The sequence below is a fragment of the Delphinus delphis genome, chromosome 19 (assembly GCF_949987515.2).
Source record: "Delphinus delphis chromosome 19, mDelDel1.2, whole genome shotgun sequence".
In the NCBI taxonomy this organism is placed as follows: Eukaryota; Metazoa; Chordata; class Mammalia; order Artiodactyla; family Delphinidae; genus Delphinus; species Delphinus delphis.
The window spans coordinates 18218526-18245975 of NC_082701.1; the positions used below are offsets into that span (position 1 = coordinate 18218526).

The following is a 27450-nucleotide window of genomic DNA, read 5'->3' on the forward strand; positions in this document are numbered from 1 at the left end:
CACTTTTTAGCTCCCTCATGTTCAAGGGCTACTGTTTGTTCTTTGCAGATGTGAACACTACCTCAGAAATGATGGAAATCATTGCACTTCTACTTCTGGTCATGGAGGGTCTTGTTGTATAAAGGGATCTTTGGGGAGAGGGGCGCTACTGTTGACTAATTCTTTGAATTTGGGAAATGAATTTCCACAATTTGAATGGGAAGTCTGATCAGTTCAAATGTGTATATTAAGGGGCACAAGAGGACAGGGCATGAAGCAGGATGTTTCAGTCTTTAAAACCTTTGCTTTTTATATTTTACATCCACAAATTCTATTCAGTGGTAACACAAAGGAAATGCTCAAAAATATATTTCAAATTAATATTTATTACTAAGCATTCATCTATTCTTTTGGGCAGATAGAAAGATTTGATCACCATTAAACTTGTTTTCCAGTGGCGTAAGAACTTATTGCACACAATATAAAGAATACAGTTGAGAGCAATTAGTATGGCATAGACCATAGATTTTGTAAGAGTCCAGAAGAGAGAAAGGTAATCAGGACTAAAGTAGAAATGACTTCTTGATAGGATTAGTCCCAGTGGTTTGCATAGTTAAGTGTTGGGTTGAATTGAATGGAGGCGATAGTTCAGAATAAGGTCTGAAGATTGGATTTGATCTTTCCCTACTATTTGAAACCTCTCTTCCTATTCAGAGATTCCCAGGAGCATTGCTGATTGTTACTCTCTTTGTTCAGGGACACAAGGGAGTAGAACTGGGGGGCATTTCATAGGGGCTAGCAAATCTGTTTGAATCCTAGAATTTTTCATTGTAAGCATCAGAGACTTTAAAGTACAACTAGAACCTGCAGAGGGAAAGTGAGTGAGGGACATACAGACGGTGAGTTTAAGAAAGGTGAGGTAAATGGATACTCACCTATTTTTGGGTGATGGAAAATTATTATTATTGCTTCATTTTAAGAACACTTTTGAATTTGGTTCTCTTTAAACTTTGAGCTCCTTGAAAAGAGAAATTAGGTTTTATCCATATTTCACCTTCATCTCTATGGTGATAGGAATGTAATAAGCACTCAATAACTCATAAATCCATTATTTATTTAAAATAACAGGGAAATTTGAAGCCCATCTTTTTTTTTTCTTTTTAATTGTGGCAAAACCCACATAACATAAAACTGCCATCTTAACCATTTTTAAGTGTACAGTTCAGTAGTGTTTACTAAATTCACATTGTTGTGCAAAAGCCCATCTGCCTTGAATGGCTAGTACAATCTTTACCCTTCAAAAAGAATGGAACCTAATTCTATTGCCAATATTAAGGGGTGACTTTAATTGTCTTGTAAATGGCTCTTTTATTTTTTAGTGTCACATTCAACGTTGTGCAGGCATTGTGCTGGTTTCTCTTACATAGCTCTTTCTGTAATACCCACATGATTTGACCTAGATTACAGCCACATTTATGGTATATTGAGGTAATTCATGACGATTTTTTTCATTGTACCAAACCTTTCCTATAAATAACCACTGAAGAAAGCCCTGTTGCTCCACTGAAAATCATGCCTCCTTACTATTGTATAGACCAGTCACTGCAAATAATTTCTAGGCTCATGGCTTTGTAAGTTCTTTGCATTTACTCGTTTATTGTCAACCTTTAGTTCCTTTTATTTGATTTTAAGGCTGTCACATTTTTGACATGCAACCATCCACTAAATTTAAACCTGCTCTTTTTAGGATTTTTTTGTTAACGTTTAAAAATTACTTCAACCCATGCAAGATTTTCACAAAGGGTGCCAGTCCCTGGGGCTACAGTGTATATAACTTGTCACTGGATAGGCTGGAGAATAGGGCATAATAACTCTGAAGCAAAATTATCTGTGGTACGATAGAAATTTAAACTTTGTAAAGTGGGTTTAATTTTGTACTTGAATTTCCCTTATTATTCACCTTTTGTTCTCCCCTAGTATTTATTAAAATATTTCAAAAGTTAGGAAAAAATAGGAACTTGTGTGTGTGTCAGGTAAGTGATTTTTAGTGTTAAAAAAAATAAAAGACCTGTAGAAAAGATATGTTGACAAGATGTCTGAAGGAAACAACATAAAGAAAGGCCTGGGCTTCCCTGGTGGCGCAGTGGTTGAGAGTCCGCCTGCTGATGCAGGGGACACAGGTTTGTGCCCCGGTCCGGGAAGATCCCACATGCCGCAGAGTGGCTGGGCCCGTGAGCCATGGCCGCTGAGCCTGTGCATCTGGAGCCTGTGCTCCGCAACAGGAGAGGCCACAAGAGTGAGAGGCCCGCATACCACAAAAAAAAAAAAAAAAAAAAAAAAAAAAGGCCTGTTGATGAGAAATGTTATGGACAGTTTTTATTATAGAGGCAGAGGACGTGTTTAATTTGGAATAAAGCAACAGCAAATGATAGTTGTATTTTGTGGCTGTTGAGCTGGATTTGGTTCTTGAAATTGTTTTGTAACCTTCCGGCAGCTTTGAAATGGAATGGAATGTAGCTCAGAATCTTTATTTTGCCATGAAATAGGTAAGTAGGTGTAGCCCAGAAGTGGTGCCTGAACTTCCTTTGTTATATTGTCTAAGCCCTTTGATGATTTGGCTGATTTTTTGGTCACAAAGAAAAGTTCAGCACCTGAGAAAAATGAATGAGGTGTGGTATTATTTCATATTTCACGCTGTCTAGAGGGTTCAGTCAGTAACAGACAACCAACATTTACTGAGCTAATAATGTATTCTAGTTATACCAGTTGTAAATAGCATAAGCCATGGGCAAAGTAGATAAGACATCATTCTTGCTCTTCAGACTTATTTTCCAGTCCCCCAAGTCTTGCTTTTTAAACTTACTGTATACCTTTGAAGGTTTTTTAAGGCCAGGGGCCATGTTTTATATTTTTTAGTATGTGATCAATTGAATATTTAATTGACAAATTGCTTCAAGTTCCTTGAGAGTAGGGATTCTCTTTTATTTTTGTTTAAAAGTACTTGGTGTAGGGTATGAGGCAGTGTGAGCAGCATTTGGAAACGTAAGATTTCGGTTAGAGTTTGGCTTTGCCACTTACTTTAAGGGACAAGTTGCCATAACTGAATTATTTTTCTCAGCAATAAATGGGGATTAAAATCTCTGCCTCTGTTCTCACAGAGTGATTATGAGGATAAAGTAAATTAACGTAAGTGAAGTCACTTTATACAAACTGTAAAACACTATATAAATGCTACTTGTTATTAACACCTCTGATGTATAGTGTATATTTAGATATTTTAACTGAATTTGAGATAATCCGTCTTTAGGTCTTCATCAAAAACCTAAATATAATAAAAATCATAAATAGAGAAGCCTCTATCTTGCTACTGTCTATTTCCCAGAATTTGTAACAGTAGTAGTTTAATATGATAAGCTAGATATCTGACTCCCAGATCTGTGCTTTTAATGCTGTATATGTTGTAGGGTCCTGAGCCCCTAATTTTGGTGTTTGTTTCAGTAATTCTGAGCTCTTAGTTAGAACACCTAAAAGAGCCTCAGTCACTGAGCAATGGTGTTGTGACAACTGTATAGCAACCCAGAAAAAAGAAGTTGGATCCCCACTGTCATACCTTACCCCAAAATATATTCCAGATGAATAAAATATTTAAATGTAAAAGGTGAAATCATGAAATCATTAAGATGAACAATGGGATAATTATTATTTTAAAAATGATCTTAGGGCTTCCCTGGTGGCCCAGTGGTTGAGAGTCCGCCTGCCGATGCAGGGGACACGGGTTCGTGCCCCGGTGCGGGAAGATTCCACGTGCCGCAGAGCGGCTAGGCCCGTGAACCATGGCCACTGAGCCTGCGTATCTGGAGCCTGTGCTCTGCAACGGGAGAGGCCACAACAGTGAGAGGCCCGCATACCGCAAAAAAAAAAAAAAATCTTAGAATGAGGAAAACTTTTCTAACTTTAACTCCAAACCCAGAAGACATTAAAAAAACAGATAAATTTGACTGTATTTCATCATAAATAAGGTAAAAAACCAGAACAACAAGAAAAAAACAAACTGGGGGAAGTATCTGTAATATTTCATTACAGACAAAGGACAGATTTCCTTATGTATTTATCATCAGTTTGTAAAAGACTTATAACCTAAATAGAAAGGGAGAAACGATATGAGCACTGTTCACAGAAAAGTAATGCAAATGACCTTTAGGTGTTTGAAAATATTCTCAATCCTTTTCATATTAGAGATAATGCATATTAAACTATGAGATATCATTTTTCACTTGTTGGCTTGGATAAGGCTTAAAAAAAAGAGTAGCCTGGTCAAATTTTGGAGAAAAGGTTCTTACATTATAGCCAGTGAGACTATAAACTGATAAAACCACTGTGGAAAACAATTTGAATTACTTAAAGATTAAAATACATGTATCCTTAGATCCAGTAATTCTGTTTCTATCTATCTAACTTATTCATGAAATGCACAAAATAATGTATGATTGAAGTTATTCATTATATCACTGTGATAGATTAGAAATAGTCTACCATATTTCCTTGATTCTCAGACAGTTTTTCATATTTTAATAAAGATAAAATCAGATACACCTTATTAATGGCATTATAGTTATAATTGGCAGCTTTTTAAATTTCTTTCTTAGTGGCACATAAAACTGTTTTACGGTTAATGGCATTTAAATTTTTAAAATTATTTTTGGCTGCATTGGGTCTTCACTGCTGCGCGCAGGCTTTCTCTAGTTGTGGCGAGTGGGTGCTATTCTTTGTTGCGGTGCGCGGGCTTCTCACCACGGTGGCTTCTCCTGTTGCGGAGCATGGGCTCTAGGCACGTGGGCTTCAGTAGTTGTGGTGCGTGGGCTCAGTAGTTGTGGCTCGTGGGCTCTAGAGCACAGGTTCAGTAGTTGTGGCACACGGGTCCAGTTGCTTAGCAGCATGTGGGATCTTCCCAGACCAGGGCTCGAACCCATATCCCCTGCACTGGTAGGTGGATTCTTAACCACTGCGCCACCAGGGGAGCCCTAATGGCATTTTAGATTTGAAGAAATAGGATACTAAAATGGGTGAAGGGAAACCATGCAGCTTTAAAAGGATTGAGTTAGTTTCGTATGTACTCAATATGTATAGAACAATTTCCAAGATACATTAAGTAAAGAAGCAAGGTGCAGAATAGTGTGTATTATAGTAAACTACCACTTGTGTTAAATGACATATATACATGTATAGTGGGCAGATAGATAGATATATACCTCCTGCTTAAAAATCACTATTTTGTTCCTGAAAATCAGACCTTCTGTATGAAAACCCTACTTGGGAACCTATTTACCATTATTTTAAATGGCTTATACATCAACCCAACCCCTAACCAATTTCTAAAACATAGCTGGCTGTTTATGAATTTTTTTAAAAATTAAGGTATAAAATACTTAAACATTTCTTCCTGATTACCAGATAATTACTATGGTTGTTAACAGTTGCTTTCTATGTAGTAACATGTCCATACCTTTTGTTGATACTTAAGCAGCTTTCCCGAAGTCCTACAAGTTGTATGTGGATGTATCTCCAGATTTCTCACTTGTCTTTTCCTTAAAATGTTGAATTAGATTTTTGAGATTGAAAGATAAAAATTTTACAGTATGAAACCATTGGCTGGAAGATGTGTCAAGAAAGACGAACTGAAGCATTTCACTGTGAGATATTAAAAGGGTACATTCTGTGGGGTATGCCTATATATTTATTTTTTATTTGCTTGACTATGCAGAAAAAAATCTTTGTTAAGGCAGACTGTGAAGGGAAAGTGGGTTGCTTTTTACTGTATTTTAAAATTTGTTATGATATACTTGTATTACTATTAAAAATATAGAAAATAATTATTTTGAAAAAGACTTAGAATAGGCAGAATCAAAGCAGAGTAGAGTTGGTTTCTTTGGTTTTATGTACGTGTCCCTCCTCCCACTCTAGTTTCAGTTAGCGAACAAATGGTTAATGTAGTTGGGTAAACCCTGCATTAGCTAAGCCCCAACAATGCTTCTACTACATTTTTTGACTGAAGAAAAACTAGATTTGAATTCAATACAATAGAAATATGTGGTTACAATTTAGACTTTATTGTTAAATTAGAATGTTGATCTTTAAAACCTAACTTCCTAAGAAAAGTCATTCTTTGGCTGAGGAGAAAATAGCTTTCCTTTAATATTTTGATGACATAGATAAATTTTCTGGATAGGATCTTTGTAAAAGCTGAGTTGTCCTTCTACCTTAGTTTCCCTTTGAAATTTGTTTTTCTTTGGGAAAGGAAATAGCACCTAACTCAGTAGTATTATGTGCCAAATCTAGAATCTAAACGTTCTGCATGTCCTACTTAATGAAATACATATTACTATGCTCATTTTATAACTGAAGTTTTGGAAAGATCATACAACTACTGAGTCTCTGCCATTCGAATATAAGCCTAACTTTGAAATCACTGTTTCTGTTGGGTTTGCCAAAAGGTTCGTTCATTTCTTTCCGTAAGATGGCTCGAGTAGTGCTTAGTTGTCTTTAACCTCATTTGAAACAGTTTTGTTAGATTGTATTGTGACAGCTGTCATATCAGCGTGCGTTTAAAAAAAAACTTATCAAAATTGGTGAATGTTTGTGTAGCCATTTTAATATTGAAGATGGGAAAAAAGCAACATTTTTGGCGTATTATGCTTTATTATTTCAAGAAAAGTAGAAATGCAACTGAAACACAAAAAAAGATCTGTGCAGTGTATGGAGAAGGTACTGTGACTGATCAAATGTGTCAGAAGTGGTTTGTGAAGTTTCGTGCTGGAGATTTCTCGCTGGACGATGCTCCATGGTTGGGTAGACCAGTTGAAGTTGATATCGATCAAATCGAGACATTAATTGAGAACAATCAACATTATACCATGCTGGAGATAGCCAACATACTCAAAATATCCACATCAAGCATTGAAAATCATTTGCAGCAGCTTGGTTATGTTAATAGCTTTGATGTTTGGGTTCCACATAAGTTAAGCAAAAAAAAAGTTATTGACCATATTCCCACATACGATTCTCCGCTGAAACGTAACGAAAATGTACCGTTTTTAAAACAAACTGTGACGGGCGATGAAAAGTGGATACTGTACAATAATGTGGAATGGAAGAGATCGTGGGGCAAGGGAAATGAACCACCACGAACCACACCAAAGGCTGGTCTTCATCCAGAGAAGGTGATGTTGTGTATATGGTGGGATTGGAAGGGAGTCCTCTATTATGAGCTCTTTCTGCAAAACCACACAATTAATTCCAGCAACTACTGCTCCCAGTTAAACCAACTGAAAGCAGCACTCAACGAAAAGTGTCCAGCATTGGTCAACAGAAAACTCATAATCTTCCATCAGGTTAACACAAGACCACGTGTTTCTTTCATGACCAGGCAAAAACTGTTACAGCTTGGCTGGGAAGTTCTGATTCATCTGCCTTATTCACCAGACATTGCACCTTCGGATTTCCATTTATTTTGGTCTTTACAAAATTCTTTTAATGGAAAAAATTTGATTTCCCTGGAAAACTGTAAAAGACACCTGGAACAGTTCTTTGCTCAAAAAGATAAAACGTTTTGGGAAGGGCTTCCCTGGTGGTGCAGTGGTTGGGAATCCGCCTGCCTGTGCGGGGGACATGGGTTCGGGCCCTGGTCTGGGGAGATCCCACGTGCTGCGGAGCGGCTTGGGCCCGTGCGCCGCAGCTACTGAGCCTGCGCTCTGGAGCCCGTGAGCCACAGCTACTGAGCCGCGTGCCGCAACTGCTGAAGCCCTCAAGCCTAGAGCCCGTGCACCGCAACAAGGAGTGGCCCCCCGCTCACCACAGCTAGAGAGAGCCTGTGTGCAGCAGTGGAGACCCAATGCAGCCAAAGATAAATAAAAAATTAATTAATTAAAAAAAAAGTTTTGGGAAGATGGAATTATGAAGTTGCCTGGGAAATGGCAGAAGGTAGTGGAACAAAAGGGTGAATACGTTGTTCAGTATAGTTCTTGGTGAAAATGAAAAATTTGTCGTTTATTTTTACTTTAAAAGCCAAGGAACTTTTTGGCCAACCCAATACATTTATACCTTTTCCCTTCTCAGAAAAAGCTGATAGCTGAAAATAAGAGTAGGTTTGAGGGGGACAGCAGACATGTAGTTCCCCCAAATCAAAAGAGTATGGATTGTCAGAAAGGCTTAGTTATACTTGTTGCTGGTCTAGGTGAAGGAACCTGTAGCTATAATGGCCTCTGTTCCCTGCTAATTAAATGAGCTATGCAGTCTTTATACATTGCCAAAGGTAAGCATAATTTTAATAATTCATGTATCAAATTTAGTAAGATACAGATTCTATACAACCTCTGACTATCTTAATGGAATTTAGTTAATATAAACAAAAGAGATGAACCCAGTTAGTAAACAAAATTCGTCAGAATTGTCAGTCTGTAGTAAGAAGTCTAGGTTTTAGGGCTAGACTAGAAAGGAAAAGGGATTGGGGGAATGGAGAAGGGGAAATGGTGAATTCACATGCCATATAGACTACTTGTTTCTCAGTATAGGGATCGTCACATTTAAAGACAGACATTAACGGGCTTCCCTCGTGACGCAGTGGTTGAGAGTCCGCCTGCCGATGCAGTGGACACAGGTTCGTGCCCTGGTCCGGGAAGATCCCACATGCCGCGGAGCGGCTGGGCCCGTGAGCCATGGCCGCTCAGCCTGCGCGTCCGGAGCCTGTGCTCCGCAACGGGAGAGGCCACAACAGTGAGAGGCCCACATACTGCGAAAAAAAAAAGACAGACATTAACTATATGTTAAGACGTTATTTAATCAGAAGACATTAAATATATGTTAAGTTCACAGCAAAATAACCAGAAAGGAAGTAGCAAATTTTACTAATGAAGATTTAGAACAGATAAGTATAAAAGGCTATTTTATCATTCTAGTACTTTTTTCCTAAGAAAAGGGTGAAGTAGTTATAGAAGCAGTTTGCACATTATCAAGGTAGATTACTTTAAAAGAGGCAATCGCTGGTGAAGAATTACATGGAATTAGTTGCACTTTTATTAAATCCTATGTTCAAGAGACCATAATAAAGAATATACATGACATTATAAGATACCGCCCTTACTCTCATAGAGTTTGCCATTTATTTTAGGAGATAAGTGGAAGAAAGCTGAAGAATAAATTCTGTAAGGATGAATGACTAGGGAAGACTTCGCAATGAAGTCTTGAGGAGGGAGGAATAGGTATTACGGAAGAAAGGAGATAACTGATGTGTACAAAGTGATTACAGTTGGCAAAGAGTAGGCCTAGCTGGCTGGAGCAGAGAATGCCCATAGGGCAGTGCATTTCATACATTTTAAAAGCAGAAGAACCTCTCAAATTACATGTTTTTTAAATGTCGGACCTTAATGTATAAAAGAGAGGGTGGAAAAAATCCACAATTGTTTGTTTGAAGCAGGGTTCTAGGTCTCCAGGAGCAGTCTGAAAACCATACCTAGAAGGCAGTAATGGGAAATTGGTTCAAATAGGCACAAATCTAATATTACTGACTATTTATGTCCTAGGCACTTAACAGATATCTCATTTAATTCTTAAAGCAAGTCTATGAGATAATTATTGTTAATCCCATTTTGCAGAGGAAGAAACTGAGGCTTAGAGAAGTTGAGCAAATTGCTCAAGAATAAGCTACCAGTAAATGACAGTATCAAAATACAAACCTTGGTCTTTCTGACTCCAAAACCCATGCTCCTAACTACCACACTGAATGTGGAAGGCTTTAATGCTGCTCCAATTTGGAACTTTATTTTGTAAGCCAAAGGCAGTTTTTGATTAGAAGAGAGGTATAGAGTTTTATAGCAAGAAGAAATATTAAAGCTAATTTAATCTGAAATTCATTTTACAGATGAAGAAATTTAGGTTTAGGGTTCCAAAGTGCTGAAACCCAGTCCCCAATTCTCTGATTTGTGATCTATTGTTCTTTCCATTATAGCAATGAGGACATTGGTGGTAGAAGTTAAATACTGGTCTAGCCAAAGTATGTCTGAAGATGAAGATGTAAAACCATTTAGAAAGCTGTCTAGGTATGAGTTGATAAGGGCATAGAATAGAGTGATAGCAATGGAACTGGAAAGGAAAGTATAATTATGAAGGATGATAAAACAAATCAACTACGAAGCATAAAGTACAGTCAATTCATGCATGTGTCTTACTAGCAAGCCTTTGTTCACTGGGTTTAGTATTAATCCTTTATAATAGCTAGCATTTATTAAGTGTTTACAGAGTGCTTGCACATGTATAGTCTAATTTAAATCCTCTCTGCGGTAGGTATTCCTGCTTTACAGATGAGGAAATGGACATTCTAAGGATTACTTTGCCCAGGATCTTACAGCATAAGTGGTAGAATCATGTTGCCAAAACCTATGCTTTTAATCAGTATGCTATCTATAATGTACTTCAGTGCTGTGTGGTGGGTTACTTCTGTCTCCTGGAGAAATGTGATGGTGGTGAGAAATAAAGTACTGCAGAATTAAAATATACAATAGTTATTCTGGTTGAAAAAATTGGAGATAGCTTTGAATGTGATATTTTTTCTTAGGGCACTTGAAGTGGTCATATATGTTTATGATAAATATAAATTTGTATAAATTCGCTAGAAACTTGAGACTAGGTTGAGTGGTAAGAACCTTGGCCACATTTTTAAGGATGGTTGGTAACTGATCTCCAGGGGAAAAGAAAATACTGTAATTTCTGTCTCATACTATAATTTCCTCGTTTATTTTTTCTTATACTTTATATTTCTCTCCTGTGGCATTTTATATATTCTACCTTGTATAATTTGTGTTTATGTGTCTCTTAACTCTCATTAGACTATAAACTCCTAAATGATAATAATTGCTAGGCATTTATGTGTTCTCTGTTGCTTTTCATGTTTTTTATTCTGCACACAGTTATTGAATCCTTAGAATGTGCAGATCTGTAGTAAGTCTTAAAGAGTTGAAGAATGAATAAGATAGAGCCTCTGCCCTCCAGAGGCTCATGTCTAATATAGACACGAATGTAACAAATAAATGTAATGCAATGCAGTATAATATCATAATTGTGAAGTTAAAGGTACAGTGGGGGCTTAATAGAGAATTGAACAACCTAACTTAGAATTTCAACTTATTTCTTGAATGATTTAACAAGTAAAAAAATCTCATGTTGTGCGAATAAGGAAGCAAACAGCTATATCAGTATTTGCCCAACTATACTTGTTAGTTGATACATGGAATCTCCACATTCTTCCATAAGAAACACTGGTATTTAAAAGTAGGACCAAATGTAAACATGATAACACAAAATTAAAAGTATGTTTTGTGAGAAATATATTTTAATAAAGAAAAAAGCTAAAAATTGTTTATTAAAAATGGCTACCAAAGTTTGAAGTAATGGGATTGTACATTTAGAAAAGGGAACAAAATAATATTATCTTTCATTTATAAATGTGGTTTATTAGTTTTAAATTCAGTCTTTTCTATCTCTCTGAGTCTTTCCAAACCTGTGAAGTAGATAGCTACCAATTGAGAAAATCTAGTGGGAGCTCAGAAGGAAGGAACAAAGGACAGTCTCAGGAGTAGGAATTGCAAACTGTGGTGCCTGTTGGGGCCAGGTGGTAACATACGCAATTGAAGCCCACTGAGTGTGAGACAGTAGGAAGTAGTGTGAGTTGTGCCATGTCTAGAGAGGAATAACTGCCACTCAGCTAGCTCATGCTCATTGTTACCATGTAAGAATATAGTCTCAGGTATTGCCAGACGTGAATTTTTTAAAAAAGAAACCAGAAATCCAGATATTTTGGTGACATTTACTAATTGATAAACGTTGGCTCAAAGTTTAAAATAATCTGAGATAAACAAAACATGTTCAAGGCCCATATTTGATCCACAGGTTACCACTTTATGACCTCATTTGAAATTTGACCTGGGTTTAAATTCAAGCTCTGCAACTAGTAAGTGGTGTGACCTTGTTATAACCTCAATATACCCAAATTTTTAAAAGATTTGGGAGTTGTTTGGGGAAATTAAACATGATGGTATATAAGTTTTATACCTGTATCCTATCTCATTTTCCTCTCTAATACATGGAGCGGAGATAATGCCACTTAATAGATTGAGAAACATAAGTGTTTATCCATGGTCAAACTGCTGAGGATAGTAGCTATGTTTGTAAGTCTTCTGACCTCTACACCAGTACTTTTTCCATTAGACTTATGATTCTCAAGCTTTAGTGTGTAGCAGAATCACCTTGGGTGCTTGTTAAAAATGTAGATTCCTAGGACTTCCCTGGTGGCGCAGTGGTTAAGAATCCGCCTGCCAGTGCAGGGGACATGGGTTCGATCCCTGGTCCCGGAAGATCCCACATGCCGTGGAGCAGCAAAGCCCGTGCGCCGTAACTACTGAACCTGCACTCTAGAGCCCGCAAGCCACAACTACTGAGCCTGCGTGCCCTAGAGTCTGCATTCCACAGCTACTGAGCCCATGTGCTGCAACTACTGAAGCCTGTGCGCCTAGAGCCCATGCTCTGCAACAAGAGAAGCCATCGCAAATGAGAAGCCCACGCACTGCAATGAGGAATAGCACCCGCTTGCTGCAACTAGAGAAAGCCCGCGTGCAGCAACGAAGACCCAACGCAGCACCCCCTGCCAAAAAAAATATATATATATATATTTTTTTTTTGGTAAATGTGGATTCCCAACCAGCACAACTCAGCAGGTCTGGGGTGGGGTTCAGGAAGTAACATTTTAAACAAGCTCCCTAAATAATTTGCTTTGGACCATATGAATAAAATAAGCTTCTAAGAATGTTACCTTGACTGTAGTAAGTAGGGTAGACAGTTGGTTCTTTTGCTCATACAAAATATATTAATTTTTAGTCCGAATTAGTATAATGCTATTTATTTTTCTTATAGTCTTATCTTAGCCTGATTTGCACTGTTTCCTACATTATTACTTATGGACTTCTTGCCCTAGGTTAATTTGCATGATCAAAATGAAATTGGTTTGTGTGGAAACTGGTTTCTTACTTTGGCAAGAAAGTGGAGTGTCCAAGAAACTTAAAATTAGAAATACAGAGTATAGAGTGACAGTGATTTCATTGTAATTAGAGTAGTCCAATCAGGTGGAAATAGTTGAAAATATAAACTTTCACTAGTTAAACCAATATTTGATAAGTAGGAACTAAGAGGAGACAAAAATGACCTCAAAGTTGTATGGAATCATAGACTTCAGAACTGGAAAAGAAAATTTCTGTGGATGACCTAGGATCTCTGGGCTTTTTAGCAGAGACTTCAGAGGAAATAAGGAGGATTTTTGAGTAATTTCAATCTACTTGACTTTCTGAATTTACTCCTACATTCCACGTGGACTTCATCTGTTACAAATTTGACATACTGTGGATTAATAACTTGCTGTTCAGTACACTTACATAGGTGCTATTGTCTTCCTCCAGGTGACAGTAATAGTAAAATAGTAAGCATTTTAATTTATTCTGTTTTGCTTAGGCTTAATTAATTTCCTTAGACGATTTGTACTATATGTTTAATTTGGAGAAGGTCTTGCTAAAGTATGCTTCATTCTTTTGGCTTGGATTTAACATTTGTATAACCTTGCTTTTCAAACTCAGTAGTCACTCTTTTGTTAATGGAATGATAACATGGGAAGGATTTGAGGGTAATACTTTGGTAATAATTTTCTCCATCTGTAAATAGGGTTGTTTCATTATCACCAAATTGTAGGTAGAACATTAAAATTTATCACAGCTTCTTAGAGTGTCTCTAATTTTAAGGTACTTATTGCCAGTTTTGGAAATGAAAGAACAAACTGATTTTTAAATTTTCTGAGGCCTTAAGAAGATGACAGTGTTAAGAGTTCAGCAGCATCCTATATAGTGATTTATAGTGAAACGTTAGGGTTTACAAAGCATCTTCTGTTTGTTGTTTCTTTTGATCTACATGCCAGTCCTGAAAGTGAGGATAATATCTCCATTTTGCAGGAGAGGCTGCTGAGACTCATGTGCTGATTGTCAAAAGTCACACAAGTGTTTAGAAATTCTCTTATTGGAGAACTGAGTTTTTGTAGCCAGCGATTTTAGGGACTACCTAGACAAATATAGAAAGAAAATAATTAAAGATGAGTTGAGGAGGGGGTTGATGTGTAGAGTAAAGGAAGAACAATCTAAATGAAGCTGGAAGGTCTTTTGGGGTTATAGAGTGATCCTGGAATATTAAGAAATTCTCAGTGTAGTTAATGGAAGTACTTAACCAATAGTAAGAGGATACAACTCTAAGAAGGCATTGGATTGTTGGATTATTACAATACCATAGGACTGGCTACTATCTACATAACTCCCCCAAATATTTTCTACTCTTCAAACTTAAGAATTGAAGTGAACCTTAGAAACCATTAAGTCTGTCTGACTCCTTAAACATTTGGTGCCTGCTTCTTCTTGTCTGCTAATGAGTGATGATAGATAAAAGAAATTGAACAAGGTTGTAATGAATAGTAATGCAAAACTCAACTATTTCTTTATATTAGCGTATATATTTTTTGAGATATGGAGACCTGTATAATATAGCATATATCTTCTGTTTAATAAAATAACTCCTTGATTACAAGACAGTTAAATCATCAGTATCTTGTGGCATCAAGCAGAAAGCACTGTGATGACTAAATATTTATTTATACCTGAACAAGGTGAGACCCACTATGAACATGTTCATTCTCTTGAGTCAACAAATGCTTTTTAATTTGTTATATCAAATTATGTCCCAGATACTGTATCAGTTATTCAGGATATAAACATAAGTAAAACTCAGGGCACAAAAGTGTTCCCCATTTTTTAAAAACTAAGGACCTAAAATTGTTTTGCCTTCTCCCCCTATGCCTCATATTTTAAATTATTTTACCCTGAAATTTATTTACTAAATTGATTTTCTCCTTTAAAAAATAAATTTATTTTTATCTTACCAAATGGTTAGCATGAAGCAGGCAGTGTTCAGTGAGTTGATGTGATTTAAGCTAAATTTGGAGTGAAAGTATGATTTCCTTTAGGTGACTTTTTTTTTTTTTTTAATTTATGGTACCTCAGGCATTCCCTTTATTACCTCTCCTGAGGGCTTGAGTATCTCATGTCACCCCTGAATGAGATATCTTTTCCAGGCTTAACATTCTGATTCTAACACTTTATTTTAATTTATAATTTATTTTGCCCCTTTTCTGTCCCTGTTTACTAATATATTAGATTATATGATTAAAATTGAACTATTTTATCCTAGAAGGCAGCTCTGATACTTTGGGAAGATGGAAGGATCTTTTGGTCACAGTTAAACTTCTGTGCTTTTAGAAAAACACCTGTGTTTGAAAATCAAAATAACCTGGGTTGTATAGATCATTAAACAGGCTGTGACAAGAATATAGTTATTTTTTGTAGTGCTAGAAAATTTGGATTCTCTTTTGAGTAGGAAGCCTTTAAAAAAAAAACAACCTTAGAAACTCTATAGGGAATAATTAATATGCTTGATGTTTCCTAAGGAAAAAATATCTAAATGATGCTGAAAGTAATCATTGTTCTTATGCTACTGAAGACTATTATTTTCAGGAGAAATATGCAAAAGTGAAGCTTTGATTTGGAAATAAATGTACCACTTTTTACCCAGGAAGTATTTCTGAAAGTAGTATCTAATCACTGTTTTAGTAAATGAAATTATATTTAAACACACTAACATAGCTTACTATAGAGTCTTATTTTGAATAGTTTTGCAAATCAGAGAATAGTCACCCTCCTAATTTTGTATTATTCTTGATTTTCACATATGTATTTGAGTTGGTTAAAGTATGAAATGGATTTAAAGATGTCAGGTGAGGTTCTTGGCTTTTATTAGTTTAGTGGCCTTTTGGAAGTAGATTTTGTGACTTTCTGATGGCTTTTTTAAAAAAATTTTTATTGAAGTATAGTTGCTTTACAATGTTGTGTTATTTTTGATGGCATTTATATTTACCTCTGCTTTATTGGGGTCAGTCTTTAAAAACAGTTTTAGACATCTTTAAAAGACAACATTAGACATTTAAAAACTTTTTGAACCATATGTGCATTGGCTCCACAAGTGTTCATCCCGCCGCCCCCCCCCCATGCCAGAAGTTTATATTGGTAAGATTATTTTGCCTAATTATAGGTAATTCATGGGGTGTGGGACTTTGTTTCAATCACTGCCATATGCCCAAAGCCTTCCAAGAGTACTTGGTATATAGTAGCAACTCAGTAAGTGTTGTTGAGTGAATCTCAGTAAAGGAAAAGGCAGCTGAGGTAAATTGGGTGTTCTTACCTCTGTTGATATCCAACTAGTGTTTTAATCACTTCAGAAGCTTCTTCATTTCTAATTTATTTCTGTGGAGAAGTCACGTGTCTTCTGTTTCTGAAGTGTGCTGATTACCAGATTATGGTTGTCCTTTAATATTTTCTTCCCAGTTGTTCTATTCCTGGAGTTAGTTTGTTTAAATAGTGCTTGTGGGCCTTCCCTGGTGGTCCAGTGGTTAAGACTTCACCTTCCACTGCACAGGGTGCGAGTTCGATCCCTGGTCGGGGAGCTAAGATCCCACATGCCTCACGGCCAAAAAACATAAAACAGAAGCAATATTGTAACAAATTCAATAAAGACTTTAAAAATGGTCCACATCAAAAAAAAATCTTAAAAAAAATTTAAAAATAGGGCTTCCCTGGTGGCAGTGGTTGAGAGTCTGCCTGCCAATGCAGGGGACATGGGTTTGAGCCCTGGTCTGGGAAGATCCCACATGCCACGGAGCAGCAGGGCCCATGAGCCACAACTACTGAGCCTGCGCATCTGGAGCCTGTGCCCCGCAACAGGAGAGGCCGTGACGGTGAAAGGCCCGTGCACCGCGATGAAGAGTGGCCCCTGCTTGCCGCAACTAGAGAAAGCCCTCGCACAGAAACGAAGACCCAACACAGCCAAAAATAAATAAATAAATTAATTAAATAAATTAAAAAATAGTGTTTGTAGGAAAAAAAAATTATTTCTTCACAGTCCAGTTCTTTGGGCCAGTTTTGTAGATTGGTATATCCTTAAGTGTTTCAAAATCAAAACTGATTAATGTGAGGGATTATTCTCAGAAACAGTGTGGCTATAAGCAATCAGTGGATTTTGGTATTTAGCTTTATTCTCTCTTCAGTTATGATAAGTCATAATACCATCACATTTTAGCAAGAGATGAATATGTGAACATTTTAGCATGTTTGTCATTGTAGAAGTAAGCCTACCTTCTAAAATATAGAATGTACAATACTGTTTGGTTAATGAAACATCATTTAAAGTTTTTCCCATCTCTTTAAAAAATTTAATTAATTAATTAATTAATTGATTTTGGGGGGCTGTGTTGGGTCTTCATTGCTGTGCGCAGGCTTTCCCTAGTTGTTGAGAGCGGGGGCTACTCTTCGTTGCAGTGCATGGGCTTCTCATTGCGGTGGCTTCTCTTGTTGCAGAGCACAGGCTCTAGGCACGTGGGCTTCAGTAGTTTAGTTGTGGCTCGCAGGCTCTGGAGCCCGCAGGCTCAGTAGCTGTGGTGCACGGGCTTGGTTGCTCTGCGGCATGTGGGATCTTCCCGGACCAGGGCTTGAACCCGTCTCCCCTGCATTGGCAGGCATATTAACCACTATGCCACCAGGGAAGCCCTTAAAAAAGTTTTTTAATTGAGGTACGAATGACATACAATATTATTTTAGTTTCAGGTGTACAACATAATGATTCGATATTTGTATATAGATTTACAGTTTTGATTTAGAAAATATGAATATCAATTTTTTTCCCCGATCACATGAATACATTGGTATTGAAACATTCTAGATGTGGTATGTTTTCTTTCCTTTTTCCTCCCTTGTCCAGTTGGCTAGATCACAGTCATGGTATCTATATATAGATCTTTGGCTGAAGAGGACAGTTTCTTTTAAGGAAAGTAAGTGTTATGGTTGAAGTTGCCTCCTTTGAAATGAAATAAACAACAAAATGTTCTTATTTTAATGGATTTTAAGAAATATTTGTCCCTGTTAAGAGAAACCAAGAAATAGGGAACCTGGATTTCATTCAATGTGTTTTAAAAAGAACTTGAGTTTTCTAGAGAATATTATAATAGCAAATATTCTGTTGCTACCTACCCTTTGAAAAGTCATAACTATAGGTTGTTATTCAGATGTTCCACAGTGATGTGCTCTATGATAGGATTTATCATTGATCACAAATGAATAAATTAAGGGGATTTTTTTTCTTTTTTTAAATGCTGCAACCTCTTCCTGTATGTATTGTTCAGTGTCTTTTCCCAGTGAGATTTTTCCTTGGTCAGGAGCCTCTAATGAAAGAAATTACTATTTGGCCCAGGCAGTAATGTTGCCTTCAGATTGTTTTTAAAGCCAGACTGTTTGTTTTCTGTGAGTTACCTCTGAGTGGACTAATTGTAAATGTGACAGCCCTTTTGATGCCACTTTCTCTGGAGTTACTGGTGTTCTTCAAAGCTTGGCTTTGTTGTGTGCAGAAAGATGTTGGCGGACTTGGGAAAACTTCATTTAAAGGAAACAAAAGTTCTAAGGAAAGCTCCTTCAAGAGTTTTATTCGTTCATAACAGAACTCAAATGCACATAAGTTTTCCAAGCACTGAAGATCTAAGGTTATTTTCCAGACCTTTTACTTGTTATATATTTTCAATAAGGTCTTGATGAACCCCTCCACCCCCCATATCCTCTTAGAGTTCTTTTAGTGTAGCAAATGACTTGATGATCACTGTCCAGTTGATCTGTCTTTGCTGTTATTTCTTTAAGGAAAAAGTCCCACCTTGGGCCCTGAGTATTGATTTACCGGAATGAGTAGTTAAATGAGAGATCGGAAGCTAGAGCTAGTTTTTTCACTTTCTCTCACCTTCTCCCCTCCCCCTGCATTATTTTAGAGGAGGTTGCTCATGTTCTCAAGTAGCAGTACAAAAATCTCACACCCTGACCCAACCAGTATGAAAACAACCGCTGTAGCACAAAGTGTCCTTCCCGTGTCCCCAGCTGAAATTGGGGGAGGGACAAAGCCCAATTGTTACTTTACCCCATCCTGTCTGCCTGCTAGAAGGCCTGTTTCCTACCCTAATGGTTTCTGCCTAACAAATGGTGTTTCTTTTTTACAGCATTATGATCCTGGACTTGTTGTGGTGATGGTAAACTTAGCAGTGGTAATTTTTTATTTTCAGACTGAATTACTCCTTTTGTCATCAGTGCACCAATATGTTAGGCTTAATTTCTCTGTTGTAGCCTTCATCCTTCTGCTTGGTCTTTTTCATTTTCCTTTCCTTTCCTTATGCAACTTGTCTGATCCTTGTTCATTAAAGGGTAATGTTAAGAAGGGATATATCTGTTTGTGTTAGAACTGCCAAAAAAAAAATCAGTTAAAACATTAAATTCTAATACTGTAAAAACTTGATTTCCCTACAATATAATGGGCACTAGCACTTGCTACTGCAATCTATAAATAAATTAAAACAAACTTTGACTGCCTTAGAAGGCAAAAGTACTAATGCAGAGTTTATAACAGGGGTTTACAGAGGTAATGAATTTATACCAAAATTTTCTTGATTCTTACAAAGCAAATTCTGATAAATCGAAAGATATCAAATCAAAAAAAAAGGAAAATTACTTTGACATTTGTTTTCAATTCTTTCATTGGACCATTTCTTTTTACCAGTAAATCCCTGATTGAGACGTTATGAAAGTGATATTGCACCTAGGAAGTCATTTTTATAACCTGTCTTTAATTTGGTCCTTTTGCTAAAGATTGCAGTCACTGCTTATTTATTATACCATTGGGCATCAGGTAATAATGCATTTTTATTTTGTTTAACTGACAGTATTTGATAGTATCTAAAAGAAGGCTGTATTTTAGAACTTTGTCCTCTTTTCTGGCATGAGATGTTCTTTATTAAACATTTTTTTCACTGTTCCTAATTACCTTCTTATTGTTTACAAGCAATAATGGGATATTGGTGATAAGTAATTGAACTTCTGAATTTGTTTTTCATTACTTTTTGAAACACAAATTAATCCCACAAATACAGAGCAACTGGATACAAGTGGTTGCTGGTCACTTTGGAAACAGTTTCTTTTTTTTTCCTCCTGGACTAATCCTAGTCATGATCATGGCTTTTATTGCTTTTTTTTTTTTTTCCAAATTTGCTTTTGGTAATATCTCAGATTTAGACTGACAAAACTCAACTTTTAGCCCAAAGGTATAATATATATGTGTGTATAACAAAAAAACAAAAATAAAAAAACAGTTGTTTACACCAGCCTGAGTGAAGTGATGAGGGAAGTAAACATTGTGTTTTTTCACTAAAGGTATACAACGGATAAGGTAAGTCCTCTTTTCAGTGGGCTTACATCACAATAAACAGCGCAAGTTGTGATGTAAAACAGCTGTGGTAGTAAAGTGCTTGTCTGCCCCATTTTGCTTTGTTTGGCTGGTTATGAGTGGATTAAATATACATTTTTTAAAATCTCCAGCATAGATAAATTAGTTTAAAGTCAATTTTCTTCGCAACTAGTCCTTTTCACAGCTTACTGATTGCCACAGCCAGTGTTAAATCCACTCTGGAAAATGGGACCTCAGAGCACCAGTTTAAAAGTGAAACTACTTTTTGTTCCTAAGGGCAACTAACTGTTGCTTTCTATTTAATTTTTTTCACCACCTCATTTAATTGTAAAGCATCTTTTGAAAACAAAAAATATATTAAACACGCTGAGTTGCTGTTATTGAATTTTCCTGTATCATGTTTGAAACTGTGCTCTTCCGATTTAAACATGTCAGTTGAGATATTTATTACCAGTTTTAAAAGTGTGTGTGGGAAGATGTCAGTGGACAGTAAGAGTGAAGTGATTTTTGGTGGAAAGTTATTTGGAGGTCTTTTTAAAAAGGAATTTCTAATGTTTTTGATTTTAAACTTCCTGGTGCCATTGCTTAGAAGTGCTTTTGCATTACTTATTTAATTTTGCCATAGTAATCTGGAATCATCCCCAACTGGAAGGTCAACCAAGGTGGTTAGTTGGGCTTGAACTGGGAGAGGTAGGTTTGGTTGTAAGCTGTGAGAATGGCTTGTGTTTGGTTCACTGTAGCTTTCTGGTCTCTGCACTCCAAGGCAAGATCTCTAACCACCCAAACCCAATGTGTAAAGCGAACTGTTGACTTAGCTTTGCATCTAACCTTAATTATATGTTCCTGTTACAGGGAGAACAGATCCCATTCCAATCGTTGTCAAGTATGATGTCATGGGCATGGGTCGCATGGAAATGGAGGTAAGTTGATCTCATTGGTTCACTTGTTTTTGGGATATTTAAAATTGATACTAATTCCAAATTCAGATGTAGTTTTAATGTTTTTGAGGGGAAATTTTAAAATGTATTTTACATTCTCATTTAGTGCTGCCTTTGAGGCAGGTAGGTGGCAAATAATGCCCCTGTTATAAAGAAGTTGAGTGGTTTCCCGAGGGTATGCCACAAGGCAAGGTCAGATTTAAACCCAGACCCCGGTGCTCATTTCCATAGGCAGTGTTGCTTAACTCTTAAAATAATTGCTGTGGTAGAAGCTTTGCCCCTGTAGAGCTATGTACAGCTGTCATCTGTGATATCTTCTTTTCATTGCCTGAAATATTTTTCTCCATTTACTCCTAATTCTTTGGCATTGAACATTGAAGTAAAGTCTGTTATCATCAACACATGTGCCTGTTGGGAACCACCAGCATGAAAAGATTAATGAACTATTTTGCTAGCGCTATTTTCTCTGTGGGGTGACAATAAAGCAAGAGGTAGCTGAGCAAAAAGTTAGAAGTTTCTTATTTTCATACAGTACTGTAGTTGTGTAAATGACTTTTTTATGGCTAATTGGGGGTACTTTAGGAAATAAGACTAATTATATCTGTTTTTGTTAAGCTTGATTATGCCGAAGATGCTACCGAACGGCGCCGTGTCCTAGAAGTAGAAAAAGAAGACACGGAAGAACTGAGACAGAAGTACAAGGTACTTAAATGAAGCCATTCTTGCATGTGGGATGTTCACACTGAGATATTCATTTCGGTGAAAAGAATCTGTTGACAGCAACATTTGTTTGACCTTTGCTGGTGATTAGTCTTAGACCTCGGGTTTCTGTTACTTTCTTATTTATTGCTTCTGTAAAAACTATAGAGATAATAATAACCACTTTGTATTATTATCTGTTGGGGAGAGTGCATTAGTGTTTGAAAATGCAGTGCCAGGTATACATTAGGTAGTAATAGCAGTAAAAATTGGTGAGTCCTTTGAGAGCTTGATACCTGTTGATAAGCCTTTTCTTTTTTAATGGATGAGGTGTTTGACGAATGACAAACAATTGAGAACTTCAGTATCTTCCTTTTTAAGCAGGTAGTTATAGAAAACTGCAGCTTAAAACATGTTATAAGTTAGCTTTCAAAAAGACTGACAAGGGTACATGCCTTTCAAGATGTTTTAGTAAGCCCAGTTGCTACCATAAAATAGGTAAATTTGAAGATAAGAAAGAGAATTAGTGAAGATCATCATATAGAAGCTGATTTTGGTCATGATACTTAAGGTGAGAAGAGAGAAAAGGGATTCATTTTTAAAAATCTGTTCTACCGTAAAAAAATATATAAAGCAAAAACTGACAGAACTACAAGGAGCAATGTTATACCTACCACGGTTGTTGGAGATTTTAATATACCTCTCAGTAATTGATAAAAGTAGAGGAAAACAATCAGCAGGGATGTTTGGAAGACTGGAACATCTCATTTAACAAATTTCACCTAATGATTATATAGAACTATACACCCAATCACTTTGAAAGTGACAAATTTCAAATATATATGAAACATTTATTTAAAAAAATTTTTTACCATGTTCTGTGTCATAAAGTATCAACAGATTTCAAAGAACTGAAATCAAGTTATCAAGCCATAAAACAATTTTTTAAAAGATTTTTAAAAATCTCTGTTTCAAAATTAAGAAGCACATTTTTACATGTAACCTGTCAGTAAAAGAAGAAATCACAATGGTAATTGGAAAATATTTTGGACTGAAAGATAAAAATGCTACACATCAAAACTTGTAAGATAAGCTAAAGCAATATGATATATGTTAGCAAATACATGTCCTTTTTTTTTAACATCTTTATTGTAGTATAATTGCTTTACAATGCTGTGTTAGTTTCTGCTGTATAACAAAGTGAGTCAGCTATACATATACATACATCCCCTTATCTCCTCCCTCTTTCGTCTCCCTCCCACCCTCCCTATCCCACGCCTCTAGGTGCACACAAAGCTGATTTCCCTGTGCTATGCAGCTGCTTCTCACTAGCTATCTATTTTACATTTGGTAGTGTATATATGTCCATGTCACTCTGTCACTTTGTCCCAGCTTATCCTTCCCCCTCCCCGTGTCCTCAAGTCCATTCTCTACATCTGCGTCTTTATTCCTGTCCTGCCCCTGGGTTCTTCAGAACCTTTTTTTTTTTTTTTTTTTTGGATTCCATATATATGTGTTAGCACACGGTATTTGTTTTTCTCTTCCTGACTTACTTCACTCTGTATGACAGACTCTAGGTCCATCCACCTCCCTACAAATAACTCAATTTCGTTTCTTTTTATGGCTGAGTAATAATATTCCATCATATATGTGCCACATCTTCTTTATCCATTCATCTGTCTATGGACACTTAGGTTGCTTCCATGACCTGGCTATTGTAAATAGAGCTGCAGTGAACATTGTGGTACATGGCTCTTTTTGAATTATGGTTTTCTCAGGGTATATGCCCAGTAGTGGGATTGCTGGGTTGTATAGTAGTTCCATTTTTAGTTTTCTGAGGAACCTCCATACTGTTCTTCATAGTGGCTGTATTAGTGTACATTCCCACCAACAGTGCAAGAGGGTTCCCTTTTCTCCACACCCTCTCTGGCGTTTATTGTTTGTAGATTTTTTTTTTTTTCCCGGTACGCGGGCCTCTCTCTCACTGTTGTGGCCTCTCCTGTTGCGGAGCACAGGCTCTGGACGCGCAGGCTCAGCAGCCATGGCTCACGGGCCCAGCCGCTCTGCAGCATGTGGGATCTTCCTGGACCGGGGCATGAACCCGTGTCCACTGCATCGGCGGGCGGCGGACTCTCAACCACTGCGCCACCAGGGAAGCCCTGTTTGTAGATTTTTTGACGATGGCCATTCTGGCTCTTCTGACGGAGTGAGGTGATACCTCATTGTAGTTTTGATTTGCATTTCTCTAATGATTAGTGATGTTCAGCGCCCTTTCATGTGTTTGTTGGCAATCTGTATATCTTCTTTGGAGAAATGTCTATTTAGGTATTGATAGCAAGTACATGTCCTTAATGCTTATCTTAGAAAAAAAAAGGCAGGAAATAAATGAAGTAAACGTTCCTCTTGGGAAGTTAGCAAAAGAATAGCAAAATAAACCCAAAGAATGTTAAAGAAAAGAAATAATGAAGATAAGATAAAGATAAGAACACAAAAGAATGAAACAGAAAACAAACATACAACAAATCCATAAGTTAGTTCTTTGACATACTTGTGATATTAAGAAAGAAAAGAACATAGAAAACCAATGTCAATAATGAAAAAAAGAGGATATCATTGCAGATGCAGCAGGCACTAAAAGGTAAACATAGTATGGATAACTTTATGCTTTGAATGCAAAGATAGGTTTAAGTGGACAAATTCCTAAAGAATATAACTTGCTAAAATAGACTTGAAGAGAATAGAAAACCTTGGTAATCCTATAACATATATAAATTATATAAATTGAATCTGTGGTGAAAAATCTTTCCATACAGCCCAAATAATTTCATAGTGAGTTCTATCACAATTCATAAAAGAAGTAACTTCAGTCTTGACCAACAATTTCTGATCTTCCAGAGAATTGAAAATGAAGAAAAACTCCCAGCTCATTTAATTAGAGACTAGATGGTAACTCCTGACAAGGACAGTATGATAAGAATAATTATATGACATTGATGTATAACACAGATGCAGATCTTAAAACACCATAACCAATTTAGGATATACCATGACCAAGTTATCCCACGAATGCAAGATTGATATAATGTTAAAATCAATTCATGTAGTCAACCATATTAGATGATTAAAGGAAAAAAATTATATGATCATCTCAATAGATGCAAAAAAACCAAGAGCATTATATAAAATTCAACATTCATTCATGATGAAAAGTCTTGTCCAACTTGACAAAGAAAGGACCTTTTTTAACCAGGTGGAATGCCTACAAAAACTATATAGGAGACATCATAGTTAATATTGAAAAGTCGAAAGCTTTCCTTTTGAGATGGGGAAACATAACAGGGATACCTGCTGTCATTGTTTGTATTAAATATTGTTCTGGTGGTCTTAAGCAGCACAGTAAGGCAGACAGGCAAAAACAAACAAAGATGCAAGAGATGAAAGGGAGAGACAGAACTGTCATTGTTTGCAGGTATGATTATGTTCATGATATCCAAGAAAATTTACAGATTAGTTACACAAATAACAGTTTAGCAGGATGCTAGATACAAAATCATACATTTTTTTTCAAAATCATACATTTAAATTTTCATATTAGAAAATGGATATAACAAAAATGTCACCAACTGTAATAGCAAAAAAAAATATATGAAACACTTGGGTATGGATCTAATGAGATGCGGGAGACTTAAGGCAAAAATTCTGAAGCATTATTTAGAGGCATTAAAGAACAATGAATTTTAAAAATGAGATTTTTTTTATGATCATGAATTAGAAGACTCAATATTGTAAAGGTATCTGTTTTCCCCCAATTTTTCTATATATTCAAATCAATCATATAAAAATCCCAACAGGATTTTGTATGGAATTTTGTATGGAAGTATAAAGGGCCAAGAATAGTCAAAGCATTCTTAAAGTATAAGATAGAAAGCTACAGTAATTGAGACATGTGATATTGGCATAAGGATAGACCAGTGGAACAGAAAAGAGAGCCCAGTTGCAGACCCTTACATATTTGACCCCTTGATAAGACAAAGATGGTATTGCAGAGAAGTGGGGGAAAGAATGAATTTTTCAGTAAAAGGTTCTGAGACAGTTGGTTATCCATATGGGAAATAGTGAATTTGAACTTCTACCCCATACCATACAATAATCAATTGCAGGTGGATTAAAGATTTAAATGTAAAAGGAAAAAACATAGAGCTTAGAAGATACAGAGGATTTTCTCTATTCACCGCACCTGATGTTATTTACTTATTTTTTATTTCAGTGATATTTTATAATGAAAATTGTTGAGCATACAGAAAAAAATGAAAGATCTATATAGTGAATACCTATATACCTACCACCTATATTCTACAATTAACACTTATATAAATATTGTTTTATTATATATCAATCACTTTTTTAAGTCCCTTTTTTTAGTTCCTAAAATATCTTTTTGATTCTTTTCCCCAAAATTTGCTATTTTTTTGTTTTTTAAACAAAAACAAAATTTTTTGCCTTTTGGTTACTATTTCTGCCTTTTTTAAAAAAACATTCTAAATGTTCTTATTTTATAATTTCTTTCAAATCTTCTATTATCTGTAGTACTTTGTAAGTGTTTTCGTAGTTTGCTGCTTCTGACTTTCTTGCAGTGGTTTGTTTCCTTGTGTGGTTTGCAGTTTTGATTGTCATCTCATTCTCTGGATGTTTTTCATATCCTGGATTTTAGAGGGGTTCTTATCGGGCAGTTCCATATGTGCTTTTGCTAGAGACTCAAGTCTTTAACTGAAGACCTGAGAACTTTATATGGACTGGTTTTAAAATGTTAATACCTAAGCTAAGGGTTCCTGCTTTGGATGAAAGGTGTACATCCTTTAGGTCCACCGATGACTGTGGTCTGAAATTCCAACCTTCTATGCATGACCTTTTCCATTTATACCTTGGTAGATGGTGAGTTTTTGATGCGTTCAGGGGATAGCAGGTGATGATGTAGTGCTGTTTTTCTAGTCCCTGTTTCAAGGATGGAGACAACCATTCATCTCTCTGAGCATTTCGCAGGGAGAGCTTAGTAGGCCTTCTACCATCAAGGTCCTGAGGCCTCATCTTTAGGTGCCTAGGGATTGCCCTGTCGTGTTGAGCTCAGCTATATGTTAATTTTTCTTTCTTTCTTTTTTTTTTTTGCGATACGCAGGCCTCTCACTGTTGTGGCCTCTCCCGTGGCGGAGCACAGGCTCCGGACGCGCAGGCTCAGCGGCCATGGCTCACGGGCCCATCATGGCTCAAGATCCCATGTGGGATCTTCCCGGACCAGGGCACGAACCCGTGTCCCGAACCCGTGTCCCCTGCATCGGCAGGCGGACTCTCAACCACTGCGCCACCAGGGAAGCCCTGTGTGTTT

General features: G+C 36.6%; 1 protein-coding gene across 5 annotated transcripts in view; it reads left to right on the top strand.

Annotated features, from left to right (window-relative positions):
* Window positions 1-27450, top strand: part of GPATCH8 (G-patch domain containing 8) — a 98292-nt gene that overhangs the window by 33064 nt on the left and 37778 nt on the right. For 3 of the 5 annotated variants that reach the window (XM_059996296.1, XM_059996297.1, XM_059996300.1), the window contains 2 exons: window positions 21286-21353; window positions 21987-22073. In XM_059996296.1, coding sequence (XP_059852279.1) covers window positions 21286-21353; window positions 21987-22073 — 155 coding nt within the window. Of the gene's footprint in view, window positions 1-19195; window positions 19241-21285; window positions 21354-21986; window positions 22074-27450 lie in introns of all 5 variants that reach the window. The other 2 variants (XM_059996298.1, XM_059996299.1) reach the window with 1 other exon arrangement.